Source organism: Balaenoptera ricei, chromosome 1, assembly GCF_028023285.1.
Source record: "Balaenoptera ricei isolate mBalRic1 chromosome 1, mBalRic1.hap2, whole genome shotgun sequence".
In the NCBI taxonomy this organism is placed as follows: Eukaryota; Metazoa; Chordata; class Mammalia; order Artiodactyla; family Balaenopteridae; genus Balaenoptera; species Balaenoptera ricei.
Genome location: NC_082639.1, coordinates 132,769,554 through 132,782,996, shown reverse-complemented (window position 1 = coordinate 132,782,996; position 13,443 = coordinate 132,769,554). Strand labels below are relative to the sequence as shown.

At 35.7% G+C, this 13,443-nt stretch overlaps 1 protein-coding gene across 5 annotated transcripts in view; it reads right to left on the bottom strand.

Moving 5' to 3' along the window:
- Positions 1-13,443, bottom strand: part of GORAB (golgin, RAB6 interacting) — a 71,738-nt gene that overhangs the window by 45,478 nt on the left and 12,817 nt on the right. For 2 of the 5 annotated variants that reach the window (XM_059903482.1, XM_059903479.1), the window contains exon 4: positions 11,437-11,577. In XM_059903482.1, coding sequence (XP_059759465.1) covers positions 11,437-11,577 — 141 coding nt within the window. Of the gene's footprint in view, positions 1-3,677; positions 4,908-4,982; positions 6,863-11,436; positions 11,578-13,443 lie in introns of those variants that run through there. The other 3 variants (XM_059903480.1, XM_059903481.1, XM_059903474.1) reach the window with 3 other exon arrangements.

The window sequence follows — 13,443 nt, the reverse complement described above, 5'->3', positions numbered from 1 at the left end:
ATTTGCTTAGAACCTTTTCCCTCTAAGAGCGCGATACTTTACATTGCAAGGTTATTATTTCACTCCTCATATGAACCTTTGGCCTAGTGACTTATCCCTTGAGGCATGCTATAATCACTGAGAAATGTGTTCTCTGTCACGTCTTATTGCTTAATTATGGCTCTATTTTAGATGCCTAGAGTCATTTGGCTTGAAAAGACCTCTCTTACGTGTGATCTTTGAACATGCATCCACACTGTCATCCTTGAGTTCACACCAATCTGTCCCATTTCCATCTTGTCCTGGCTTGGGCAATAATTATTGTCCCCTGGTTCAGCAACATCTTGAATTGCTGTAATGAGATATTATATTTATGCTCTTCTCCACATAAGATACTATCAACCCTTTGTCGGAAAGGTATGTGCTTAAAGTTCATTTTTCCAATGCTTGATTTTTTTTTTAACTGATAAATCCCAGTGGGCCCCGTTTTAAATCATGTCCTGCAAACACTTCCTTTCACTCTTGTTCTGGTGACTACAATTTTGTAGCTCAACATCTGGACACGTTGTCTAGCAGAGTTTTGTTGTTGTTGTTTTTTTAGTTGTGTATGTGTTGCTCCTCAGTGCTAAAGGCAAACTGAGATATGGCAGGTCCTAAATACATTCAGAGATTGCAGAACAACTGTATAGACTCTTTAAAATTAGAACTGTTCTAAAAATTTGGGACTTCTGGAGAATGCATCACTGGTCACTTATTTTGCTTCCCATTAATAATACATGATGTTCTTTTATCAGCATTTGTTTTATGCATGTAAATCTTAGTCCTTCAAGCAGACTACAAGCTTCTTAAGGACAAAAGGCAGACTGTATACCTCTTATATAGCTCTGCATATATGTAGTTACACACAGCTGTTTTTTTGATCAACTGCATGAAGAGATGATGTTGTATTTTCAAGACAACTGTTTGGGATTAGGAGCTTGCAGAAGTAGCCTGACATTAAGGTAAAGGCAGACTGGAGAATAGTGTCCTGCTTCATCCCTCCAGAGAGTAGTTCATGTCTGGCCTGGGATAGATCTATGTTGAGAAGGGGTATAATTACCCTGGTACAGAGAGGCCCCAGGTCTTGTCTGGCAGACTGAGTTATATCTATCAAGGACTTTTAAAATGCTGACTTAGCTCTCAGAAATACAAAACCCAAAACATCATTTATAAAGGTCACTGGGAATGGCCTGGGTCAGAATAACTTGAGTTCATTTTGTGCCAATGCCTCAGAAGAGGAAGCTGCTGAATACTTAAAGCTCCTTGAGAATACTATGTTGCCAAATCCAAACAAAGAATGAGAGAGGTTTATAGCTGACTTTTTACTCTATAATTCAAATGCCAATCTAGCAATGAAATATGTTCTAGGAATTCCAATCAGAGATTTTTATCAGCTGACTTGGAAACCAGCTGTGCTCTCAGTGAGTACAAAGATTTACCACCTGCAATTGCTATAATTCAGTAGAATTATGCAGAGGTGAAAAATTTGAGAAAAACTTTTTATTTTAAATGTATTGAGAACCATACTTTAGGAAATTTTGCTTCTCTGAAACCTATAAAAATGGCTCTAATTTAAAGAAAGTAGTACGGTCTCAAGTTATAACTCTTAAATTCTGGAATTCATGTTTACCCTTCAAAGTATGCCTTTTTAAGATAATGAGTGAAAATTACTACAATTTGGTAAACCCTATCTTTTAAATAGAACGAGTGAGATAACAAAGCAGTTAACTCCTAAATTACATATCACATCATTAAGAGCCTTGATAACATTACGCTCTAACTATCTGAGAAGAGGGAGGAAGAGAAGAGTAGTTAAACACCAGAGAGGAACAGTTCTACGAAGCATCTCAGTAAACTCATGGCAGTAATTTTGAACCAGTAATTTCGTTCATAACATTTCATAAATTGTTCATAAAATAACAATTACTGGGGCTTCCCTGGTGGTTAAGAATCTGCCTGCCAAGGCAGGGAACACGGGTTGGAGCTCTGGTCCGGGAAGATACCACATGCCGCGGAACAACTAAGCCCGTGCACCACAACTACTGAGCCTGCGCTCTAGAGCCCGCATGCTGCAACTACTGAAGCCCGCGCGCCTAGAACCTGTGCCCCGCAACGAGAGAAGCCACCGCAATGAGAAGCATGCCCACCGCAACTAGAAGAAAGCCCATATGCAGCAACGAAGACCCAAAGCAGACAAAAAGAAATAAATAAAATAAAATAAAACATTAAAAAAAAAGAAAATAATTATTGTGGATTTCTGAATCCATATATCAAAAGTCTTTCAAGTGTATTTTATGATTTTAAAAGACATCAGGGCTATCCTGGAAAAACCAGTGCATATGGTCCTCATACCAATGAGCCCCCATCCTCACTCATTTGCTCTGTTCCTCTCACACATGGGAGACAGCTGCCTTGTACAAAACGGATGCAATATAACTTTGTCACTTATATCATCACCTGAGCACTTGGATACCACCCTGGGAAAGCCAAGTAAGGTAAGTTTTTCAACATAATGGTTTCAGTGGACCTTTTATTATAGACATTTGAAAGCATTTCACATGTACAAACACAAACCCTGAATGAGTTATAAAGCAAAATTTTCAAGTGGAAAAATGCTGTGAACTTCATGGCCTAATATATGTACGAGATCTATCAAGAGTTTAGAACTGCAACTTTACTAGCACTTTAACATGAGCCAGTCGGCCAACATGCCATAAGTGAAATCTCTGGCTCTCAAATTCCTCAACTGTAAAATAAGATGATTAAATCGAATCATCTCTGAGGTCCCGTCCAATTCATTTATTTCATGGTTCTCATTTCTCCTTGTACCTTATAAGTACTTAAAGTATAGACTGAGAATTAGATTGTACCTACCTGCATTTAGCCAATATTATAGAAGCTGAATTGATGGATTTTCCCTAAAAGAGGCTCATACAAAGGAGGTAAGTGTATCTACCGCATGGAGATAACAGGATACATTATTGCCACATAGTGCTTAAGAATACACACTAAACTGCTTAAAACTCTGAAAGGTGACATGATAAATGCATTAGAATCGTTTATTCCTTAGAAAAATAAGAGTGTATTGGACAATGAAGCTTTCCGTTTTTATGTATGTAATTCATAAATTAAAAAAACAACTATCTACATAAAAGCCTCTGCTTAGAGAAGTCAGTAATGGAAAGCTATAAATTCAACTCAAATTACATAATATAAAAATACAAAGTTCATCTGCATTACTAGAAGGTAATACCCTCAAACAAACTCATTTAAAAATAGTATGTCCCCAACTTTTCAGAAGTTATTATGGATACAATGTTACATTTGTCCTTATCTTCTTTTATAGTAGTTCTTTAAGACTTAAAATGTAGTATTTGTACTTTTGGAATTTCTGATAAATAGATCATAATTTAATGTGATATTCATAGATTTTGTGATGAAACTACAATATTTATTTACACATTCACATATAACACAATGTAGTGGTCAAGTATTAGTGACAGTAATTAACAAACTATTGAAGTAATAAGAAAACCATCATTTTAACAATTTAAATGCTTTATGACAGGATAATTTATATCCAACATATAAAACACATATCTTAGAGGTAACTTTAAGAAAATATATCAACTTTTTTAGATAATCCAAAGTAGCAATAAGATTTTTTTATATTATTTTCAGCCTGCAGAAGGGTAAATTTAATCAATGTGCCGATTAAATAAGAGACAATATTATTAATAGTGAAATTATTTATATATGACGGTATGTGTATATCTGTGTGTGTGTGCGTGCGTGCGCTCATGTGTATCAACTAACCAAAACTCAGGTTGTAAACTAAAGCCATTTAAAAGGCAAATTGAAAACAAAAGTGATGCTGGTTTAAGTTTTCTGGTTCTTTTCATAAACTACAACTTCCAAGTTGTGTTTTACAATTCTAGTGAGATCCAAATAGATAATTCAACCTACTACTTTTGTTGGCTGTTCCTCATTCTTTCTTTTTCACATGTTAGCTTTTATGTCTCTTTACTGATTACATAAAATAGTGCTCTCATTCTCAACATTTCTCCCAGGAGAAGTTAAATGAGTTCAATTAGGTATTGAGTTCATTTTTCACTTTACTTTTCAGTATTCACCTGGTCTAAAAACACTATTAACCATGTAGTTTTTCTTCCATCCTTTTAAATCACTTGTTTTCACCCAGTAGTAAGCGTACAATGAAGGAACTGGATCAAAATCAAGGTGAACTATGCCTCCATATAAAAAATTATCATAATCTGAGATTTTCTAGAATGTTCAAACGTTATACTAAAACCAATGGACTTAAAAATTAATACTGCTTTGAAGAGGCATTTATCAGAGGTCATGGCATGATCTACAACAGAAAGTTCAGTTTACTGAATGTCAGTTGTAAAGAACAAACACTGGCACCTCATGTGGTCAGAGCAGCTGAAATGTCTTTTACAGTAGTTTCCACTTCTTGCTTTGGCTGGTCTGGATCAAGAAGGGCAATGCTACTGGAGCTTTCACACTGTTCATCTACCTTTGGGGAAGCAGCCTGGTCTTGATGCTTTTTGTTCTCTTTAGCACACCCTAAGGTCATACTCTCCCCAGAAGGCTGAAATGGCCTCTCTAAATGAACCACTTGTTTCCCTACTTCTGCTTCTTGTTCACACAGCAGTCTCTCCACCTCCACCTCGAGCTCCAAAGTCTCCTCATCAGCGTGCACATCTAGTTGCTGCATCAACTCCTCCAACTTCTTGGCCTTGCGGAGCTCGTTTTGCTGTATGATCGTGCAAAGGTGCTCAGTGAGCTGCTCTTTAAGCTCAGTCTTGCGCTGTAGATCTAGCTTTGCTGTGACATACTCTGCTTCAGCCCTGTCAAACCGCTTCCTGCAGGGACAGGTACAAAGACTGGTCCATTAGTTTTCCATTGAAGAAGACAGTCAAAGGAGGGCCTAGAAATAATAATTAAACTCCAAAATCGGGAAATATATATATATATATATATATATATATATATATATAAATAATGAAAATATGGCTATTAATACTTTACGAACACTTATCTACACGTTAGACAAAGTAGGCTATTGCTGCTGAAACTTCCACAACATGCACATTTGGACTCTCCTAACCTAACAACATTCTTCGGCACCCATTTCCTCTTTCCAAGGCTGTGCTTGAATGAAAGCAGGCTGAGAGGTTAATTCAGTGGTGTGCTAGCTCCAGTGGGGGAGAGCCCTAATTTGTAGTGTTTATCAATTTCTGTAGTAAAAATACTATTACTATGGCCAATTTCAAGCTATCAATGTGACAACACTGAATACAGAATTGGGAAGAGATACACAAAATCTCTCTCACGAACCAGGGCAAGCCAGCTCCAGCACACAACTGGTTAAATTTATGAGAGAGAAAATAATAAGAGATGGAGAAAGTAGAAAATCTCTATCTTTTGATTAATGGAGTAGAAAAGGAAGAAAAATTTTGGAGGAGGACATGGACAGTGGTTCAGAAATGACAAGAGCACAGCCAGCCCAATGACACTGGGTGAGAGTAAGAAGTAAACACCAAGTAGAAGAGAAAACTTCAGGATAGGTTTAAGCAGGGTTTCTCAACCTCAGCATTACTGACAACTTGGGCCATGTAATTCTTTGCTGTGGGGAGCTGTCCCGTACATTGCAGGATGTGCAGAGCATCACCGGCTTTCTCTCCTTAGTTGTCAGTAGCACCCACTGGTTGTGAGAACCAAAAATGTCTCCAGACATTACCAAATGTCTCCTAAGGGGCAAAACTGCCCCCAGTTGAGAATCCCCAGGTTAAGTTGTCTTCACCCTCTCCACTCTGTAACAGACTACTGTTAGACTTTTATTAAGAAAAGTTTATTATTTTTACATATATAGAAACTCCATAGGTAGGTAATGCCAGACTTATTTGAAGTAGGGTACAACCCTTGGAAGTCACCTTGCAATCTTCCTTTTTCTTTTTTTCTTCTTTTTTGCCTTTTCCATACAATGCGTTGCTTTTCTTTTTGCCCAGAAGAGGATGACCCCTACCTACCAACTAATTATTCTATTTAGTTACCACTAACAGTTGTGAAGGCCATGATGCCTTACCTGTTATGACTGCCTTACCTTACTCAACGTAATAAATAACTTCTAATACTAGAGTTATAGCAAAAAAGAAACAGGTATATCTCCTTATGCAAGATTCTCTGTCTTGGAGGGAAATATAGTGAAAAAATAAAAGGCCTTGTTTTTAGAGAACCCAGGGTTCAAAACCTGCCTCTGCCATTTACTATGTGTGTACCTCCCTTGGTGAAGGCTTTTTCTGGATGTAATGAGCAGATATTGAGTCATACTCACTCAGGTAAAAAATGGGTTTTATTGTAGGATACAAGAGGCAATCTCACAGGCATGTCATCAGAATCAAAGGCTATTGCTCATGCTAATGCTGAGAAACCACAGTTTCTCTCATTTAGGCTTTCCTATCATATTCACAGCCCAATATGGCCACCAGCTGTGCCTTGACATCAAATTCACTCCACTCAATCCCTCAGTGTTCCAATCCCAAAATTCCAGAGGGAGGGCCTGGGTTGGCTTGGCTTGACTCGTATCAGTTTAAACAGAACTCTTAATGCCAGGCCATGCCATGCACCCCAGTTTAGTCTATGGATTAAATGTTCTGAAGTTCCCATCTTTGTTCTTATCAGGTGTGTCCCACGCTCAGCATCATGGATACAAAACACAGCCAGGTTCCTGTGGAAGAGGCTGGAGAAAAGGCATGCAGTGACTGAAAATTCCAGTATGGTGACCAGGGGTGGTTTCTTGAACTAAGTCTTGGTTTATCTGTAGAATGGTGATGAGAATAACACCTCAAAGGAGTGTTAATTAAGCATCAAATAGAATAAACAGGGCAAGTGCCTAGCCCAGTGCCTGGTAGGCATTCAAGAAACAGAACTTCTTCTTCAGAGCACCAGAATAAAAAAGCACTGTTAGTATACCACTAAACATGTATCTAAAATTAAAACTATGTACAATTTAAGGATTTGGTATTTATATTTGAAAACTTATTTATATTATGTTCATTTCTCATATTTCATTTTTTTACTGTCATCTAGTAAATATAAAAATGAGAACTAGATGTTTTTCAGTTACCCCTATGTTAAAAGAATTGTTGTAAAGGAGCTGTGTTGGGTATCTGGATCCCTTATTTCCATACTTTATAACATATCCTGTTTATGAATGTTCTTTCATCAAGCTTAAGAGCTCTGACAACATTCTCTATAGGTATACATATCTTGTCTCACCCCCCAGCCCAAACCTCCCTTCTCTGCAAGTCTGTGGTCTCCCTCAGCCAAAGTCAGTTAGTAAAGATTTACTGAATGGGCTCATGAATGCTGAATTGAAATTAAAATTTGCAAATAGGTCCCTAGGTTTCCATTGATCTTTCACCCTGGATAAATCACTGAAGATTCTGCATTTTGTTTATTTAAAGTCCTTCTGGCCAGAAACATGCATATATATATATATATATATATATATATATATATATATATATTTTTACAGAGTGATTTATGTTCAAAATATTGATTAGTTTCACAAACTGCACTATGAGTCTGGGGGTCAGGGGGATAATACCAAATCAGAGTATGAAGACATACTTTGGAACAGAATAATAAGAGCATTATACATAACACAGTAAGACAAATTGAACTGGAAATGTAATTACAGAATTGTTTTATTATTTTAAAGGAATGTTGAATGATTTAATGAATCTTATTTAAAGGATTCTAGAAACTGTCTCTTGGTTTTGGTTCCCCGAAATTTTTTAAAAACACCGTTAACCCTTGGCATGTCATTAGGTTCCACTGAAATACTTAGTTCTTCAGTTTCTTTCCTGAGCAGTTCTAACTATTTGTAAGGATCAACATATCATAATTTTTATCCTTTCTTAGAATTATTCCAGAGAACAAAGAGAAAATTTACTTATATTTTGAAAAATAGACTTTAATTATATTTTGCAATTACTATATGGGTCCACTTCTATAAACCTAAGACACGTTATGGGATTGTTGAAATATATTTTTTCCTATGTCTTGAAACATTTTGTCATTTCATCACCCTAGGAATTATTTACTCATTACTCATCAATTATTCACATTTATGCTAAAAAAAATTAAAATAATAAGAAAACAGAGAATGATGGAATGACCTAAAAGGATGATACTATAATGAAATAAATCATCATTGCTTAGTTTCCTTATTGTTTTGCCAAAGTATTACATCACCTTTAAATAAGGTATAAAAGAAGACTGGAAATACCACACTTGTAATCTGCTCTTAGCTTTCACTGTTCAGAGGAGAATTATTACTTTTCATTTTCCACCCAGAATGACAAAGAAAATTGACAGATGAAGACACTTTGCAGTTATTAGACAAATCAAAAGATGCATGTTGTGGAGACCCCCCACAAAAGATACTCATTTCCTAATCCCAAGAACCTGTGAACATTTCCTTAAATGGCAAAAGATGTGACTAAGTTAAAGATTTTGACAGGGGTCTATTCTGGACTATCCAGCTGGGCCCTAAATGCAATCACATGTATCCTTTTAAGAAAAAGGCAGAGGAACTTTTGAGAGAAAACAGGAGGAATCAATGAGACTATGGAGATCCAGAACTGAGTAGTGTGGCCACAAGCCAAGGAATGTCTCCAGCCACCAGAAGAAGCTGGAAGAGGCAAGGAATGTATTCTTCCCTAGAGTCTCTGAAGGAATAATAACCCCACAGACACCTTGATATCAGACTTCTGGTTTCCAAAAGCATAAGAGAATAAATTTTTGTTGTTTTGAGCTACCCAGTTTTTGGTAATTTGTTATGGCAGCCCTAGCAAATCAATACAAATGCAGAAGCAGGCTAGATTCTAGATGGTGAAACTGATCATGTAAGTGAAATCTCAGAGTATGAGTCTTCAGAAAAACGCATCCTAGATGAATTTTCTCAAACTCAAGAATCAATGGGTGAAAAATATATTTCTGAGGATAAAAAGGAAATACGTTATTCTCCTAGAATTAATCATTTCAAGAGGAAGAATTTTATCATACAATATTTTACAAGTACCTGGACCATCCTGTGTGGTTGAAAGGATATAACGATATTCTTTTAGCTTTTTATAATGTTTCCAGTCAAACATTACTTGATACAAAATTTTTTGACAAAGGTGTTTTCCACAATCCTTTATTCTTACTTCTTTAAATTATTCATAAAATGACTTAAAAATTTATGTATATATGTTTACACGTGTATGTGTGCATGTGCGTATGGGAGCGTCTATTAAACATCGATGGCAAATGGTGATCATTGTTTTTCCTGGTATACTGAGGGTTAAAGAAATGTTCTACAGGCAGCCACTCTAGTTTTACAAGCTGGTCTGCGCAGCACATGGCAGCACTGTAATCACAGCTGTGAACAGCAGCAGCAGTGACAACTCTCTCCGCTGGGACACTCCAAGTGCCATCTCCTCAGAGGTGGATACCCTGACACTGCTCTACAGAAACCAATTTTAGGATGAATTCTGGCCTATTCGTATACAAGAACATTTTGTGGACAGAGCACCATGCCAGCCACTACAGAACTACAATGTTTTTATTAAAAAAAAAAATCAAGGAAATCTCCCACAGAACCACAGAAACTGACTGCCCTGGGGATTACCTTCTAGTAGAAATCTAGACCATAATACTATATTGCCAATCTATAATTTCTTAATAACCACAGATGTAAATTTAGAAAATATTGTCTTAATCTTATGCATGAACAAGATACAACTCTGGTTCTAGTCTAAATTGTCAGTGGCTTCTCTTTGACTTAACTCAAGAGCTTATGTTTTTAAAAATAACCTCACACATACGATAAGGATATTCACATACATCTATGTCAATACTAGTATCATGATAAACTGTCATCTTTAGCTTAAGAGATGCAAAAATTCACCATATAAAATCTTTTTACTATATAAAAATGTACTAAAATGTCATTAAAAATATTCATATACTATGGGATGTCTTCTCTTTTAACCAGAATCCCACCTTCTTTGTGGTTCTCTGAAGGCTAAAACTATGACATTTCTTATATAATTTTCAATGTACAAAGGCATCCTCTCCAGCCTCCCCTAGGACAGAATTAAAACACGATCCAATGATTTTTCTGTGGAGATATCCAGAATAACCGGAATTATTCATTTAAGGAGCTACAAAGGCATAAAAATGTTCCTCTGGCAAACTTAAGTTACAGAGAATAAAATGTGCTAAAAATCTAGGCTTAGTTTAATCTTAATAAAATCTTGGTCACCTCCTTAATGACTTTATTAATAGAAATGGAACCACCAGTTATCAGCTACTGATGGCATTAATTTACACAGTTAATTAATAAAAGCAACCCATTAGGTCTAATAGCATATGGTCAAACAACAATTACAAAAATCACAAGGACACCACAAACCTCTTTCTTAAACAATAAACAGTGAATTAAAAACCACAATCAAGCATTTCCGCTTTATTAAATTGTTATATAAACATTCTGATGCTGTGGTTTACCCTGGACTAATGCGGCACTCTGATTGATTTCTAGTGTTACAGAGAAAGATGCAAAACTGAGTCATTAACACAGCATTCCCTTGTGAAAAAAGACAAACCAGGATGATTAAAGCAACGTAGAAAGGACTGAAAACCCTGAAATTGGGCTTAATTTTTTGCTTTTATCTGTTTGCAAAGTTCATGTAATTCTTTACATGTGTTAGTTTGTTTTGAGAATATGCAATGATGATTTTTTCTCTTTAAAAAAATGCCAATCATTGAAACCAAGGAAACACATGATAGCAAACCATTTTATATAGAGTATAATTGAAAAAAAACAAAAAAACAAAAAAACTTCAAGCTTTCAAGACAAAGTGGTATTTTCTTTCAAATACTCAAAGGTTTTAAAAAATAAACTAGATCTCCTTTCTTTGATGAAAACTGAAATGAGAAATAGGCTAGTTCCTATACCATCTCACATAATCAAAATTTCTAAAGGAAAGAGCATAGACTTGGTGTTAGAATAATACCTAGAGTTCTGGGGCAAGTCATTTAGACATTTAAAGAGTCTCAAACGTTAAACAGCTGATGGTTTAGCAGGAAAGACTAAAATGTAAATAAATAATGCAAGAAATGCTCTAACAGGGATATAAACAAGGTTAATGGGTAGGGCAGAGTTAAGGAAGACTTCAAAAAGGAGATACTTGATTTAGTATAAAACTGGAATAAATACAGCGCCTAACAGGGTCATTATGAGGCTTAATGATGATATATATAAATGCCCTGGCCTAGCTAGCAATAAACGTTAACTAAATTAAACTCCTTGTTCAGAGTTCCATTTCCTCAACTTACCAAGCATATGAATAGTCAAGGCTGGCCTGATCAATCCGGTTCCTGAGGATTCCAATGTCAGCTGACACCATGTCATCTAAAGCCTGTAACTCCTTCTGGATCCTCTTTAGTTTCATGGTTTCTGCCTGAGTTCTTTTAGATCTATAAAATGAGGAATATGAGTGGAAAAATAAAAACATTTTAAAATCATGTATCCATACACAATATAAGTGAAAAAAGCAAGCCACTGTATATACAATATGATTATAATGTGTAATTTTTAAGAATTAAAAAAAAAAAAACAGAAAAATTGAGATAAAACAAATGCTAGTAACATTTTGGTATGTCTCTAAAACTGCATTTGCACTTTTCCTCCTTACTAGTCCAAATTATATATTAGTATATACTTTTTTATACACAAGAAAAAAAGTAATTAAAAAAAATACCAATAGAGAGTTCACTCATAGGCCTATAGTCATTCCATAAGGATGAGAATAAGCACTAAAGGGATGTATCTGTATAGAGAACTGGATATGCTGGAATACTGAACACAGCTTTCCAAATTCCAGCCTTAAACTCTTCTTGATAAGCCTACTTTCATTTGTCTGATACTTAGTGGATGCCAAGAACAGATGCCTACATTAAACACCATTTCTTTATATGTCTGAGAACATCTACTTGTTTTTTTTTTTTTTAATAATTTTTATTGGGGTATAGTTGATTTACAATGTTGTGTTAGTTTCAGATGTACAGCAAAGTGAATCAGTTATACATATACATATATTCACTCTTTTTTAGATTCTTTTCCCATATAGGCCATTACAGAGTATTGAGTAGAGTTCCCTGTGCTATACCATAGGTCTTTATTAGTTATCTATTTTATATATAGTAGCGTGTATATGTCAATCAATTTTAATTTTCTTAAGATTCATTTCCCCAAACTTCTTTGATTCCTCTTCTCTAGGAAAACTACAGGTCCTCAAAATTCTTCTTTCTGGGGCTCAAAACCAAACACTCTTTTTGTTCCTTTGCTTAAAAGCAACCTCAGCCTTCTCTCCAACCCCAAGTACATCAGCTACTTAAGAAACAGAATAAACAAATACAAAAGCCAACCTTTAATCACAATTCCACTCATTTCAAAATTTCATACACATTCTCACAGGAGAATAAAACTCCCAATAAAACCACTATACTGCAACTTACATTCTCCTGATTTCTACTCCATTATGCATTTACCCTTATTTTCTGCCCAGAAAAGTTAACCACGTGATCTTTTTACTTCAAGTGATTCACTATCCATTTAGTAATAATCTAATCAGGTTATATTTCCTTAAACTTCTGTCTACAGTAATACTTTCTGTCTTAAATCAAAAGCACGTAGAGAAGAGTAAGTGCTGAGCCTGTAAATCTTTTTGTAAAATCCCGAGTAAACAGCCTCCCCAACCTCTTCCAAACTGAAGACTACTAAAATGCTTTTCAATAATCATTTTTCAATAATCACATTGTTTTTCTTCTTGAAACATAAGTTCAGTAAGTTGAGTATTTCCTATGCTTCATGAAAGATCAAGGTGTACCAGTAAGAGAAAAAAAAAATCATTATTTTCAAATACATATATCCTTTTGGCAGATAAAATCCTGAATTACTCTTATACCCACGTGCCTTTCTCTCCATCCCTATTCCTTCCTCTCCCCCTGACACATACACCAGCTTTAATGAGTAATAGTTTTGCCAGACTTTTCTGGAGATCTAAAAAGAAAATGCCTCTGAATACTTGCTTGCATTTAGTTCTCACTATCCCTCAATCATTGCTTTACGGACTGAGCTTGGTTTCCTAAGGCCACAGCACACTAGAAACTACAAAGAGGGAAGAGTGGGTGAGGGATGGGAAAAGTGGCTCAAATAGGAATGTTGTTGTTCAAGGCTTGTACAGTGCAGTAAAGGAAAAGGGATCGCTGACAAGCTCACTCTGGAAGGTGAGAGAAAAACTGAATTGTATACAGTATGGGACAATGCTCATAATGGTGACC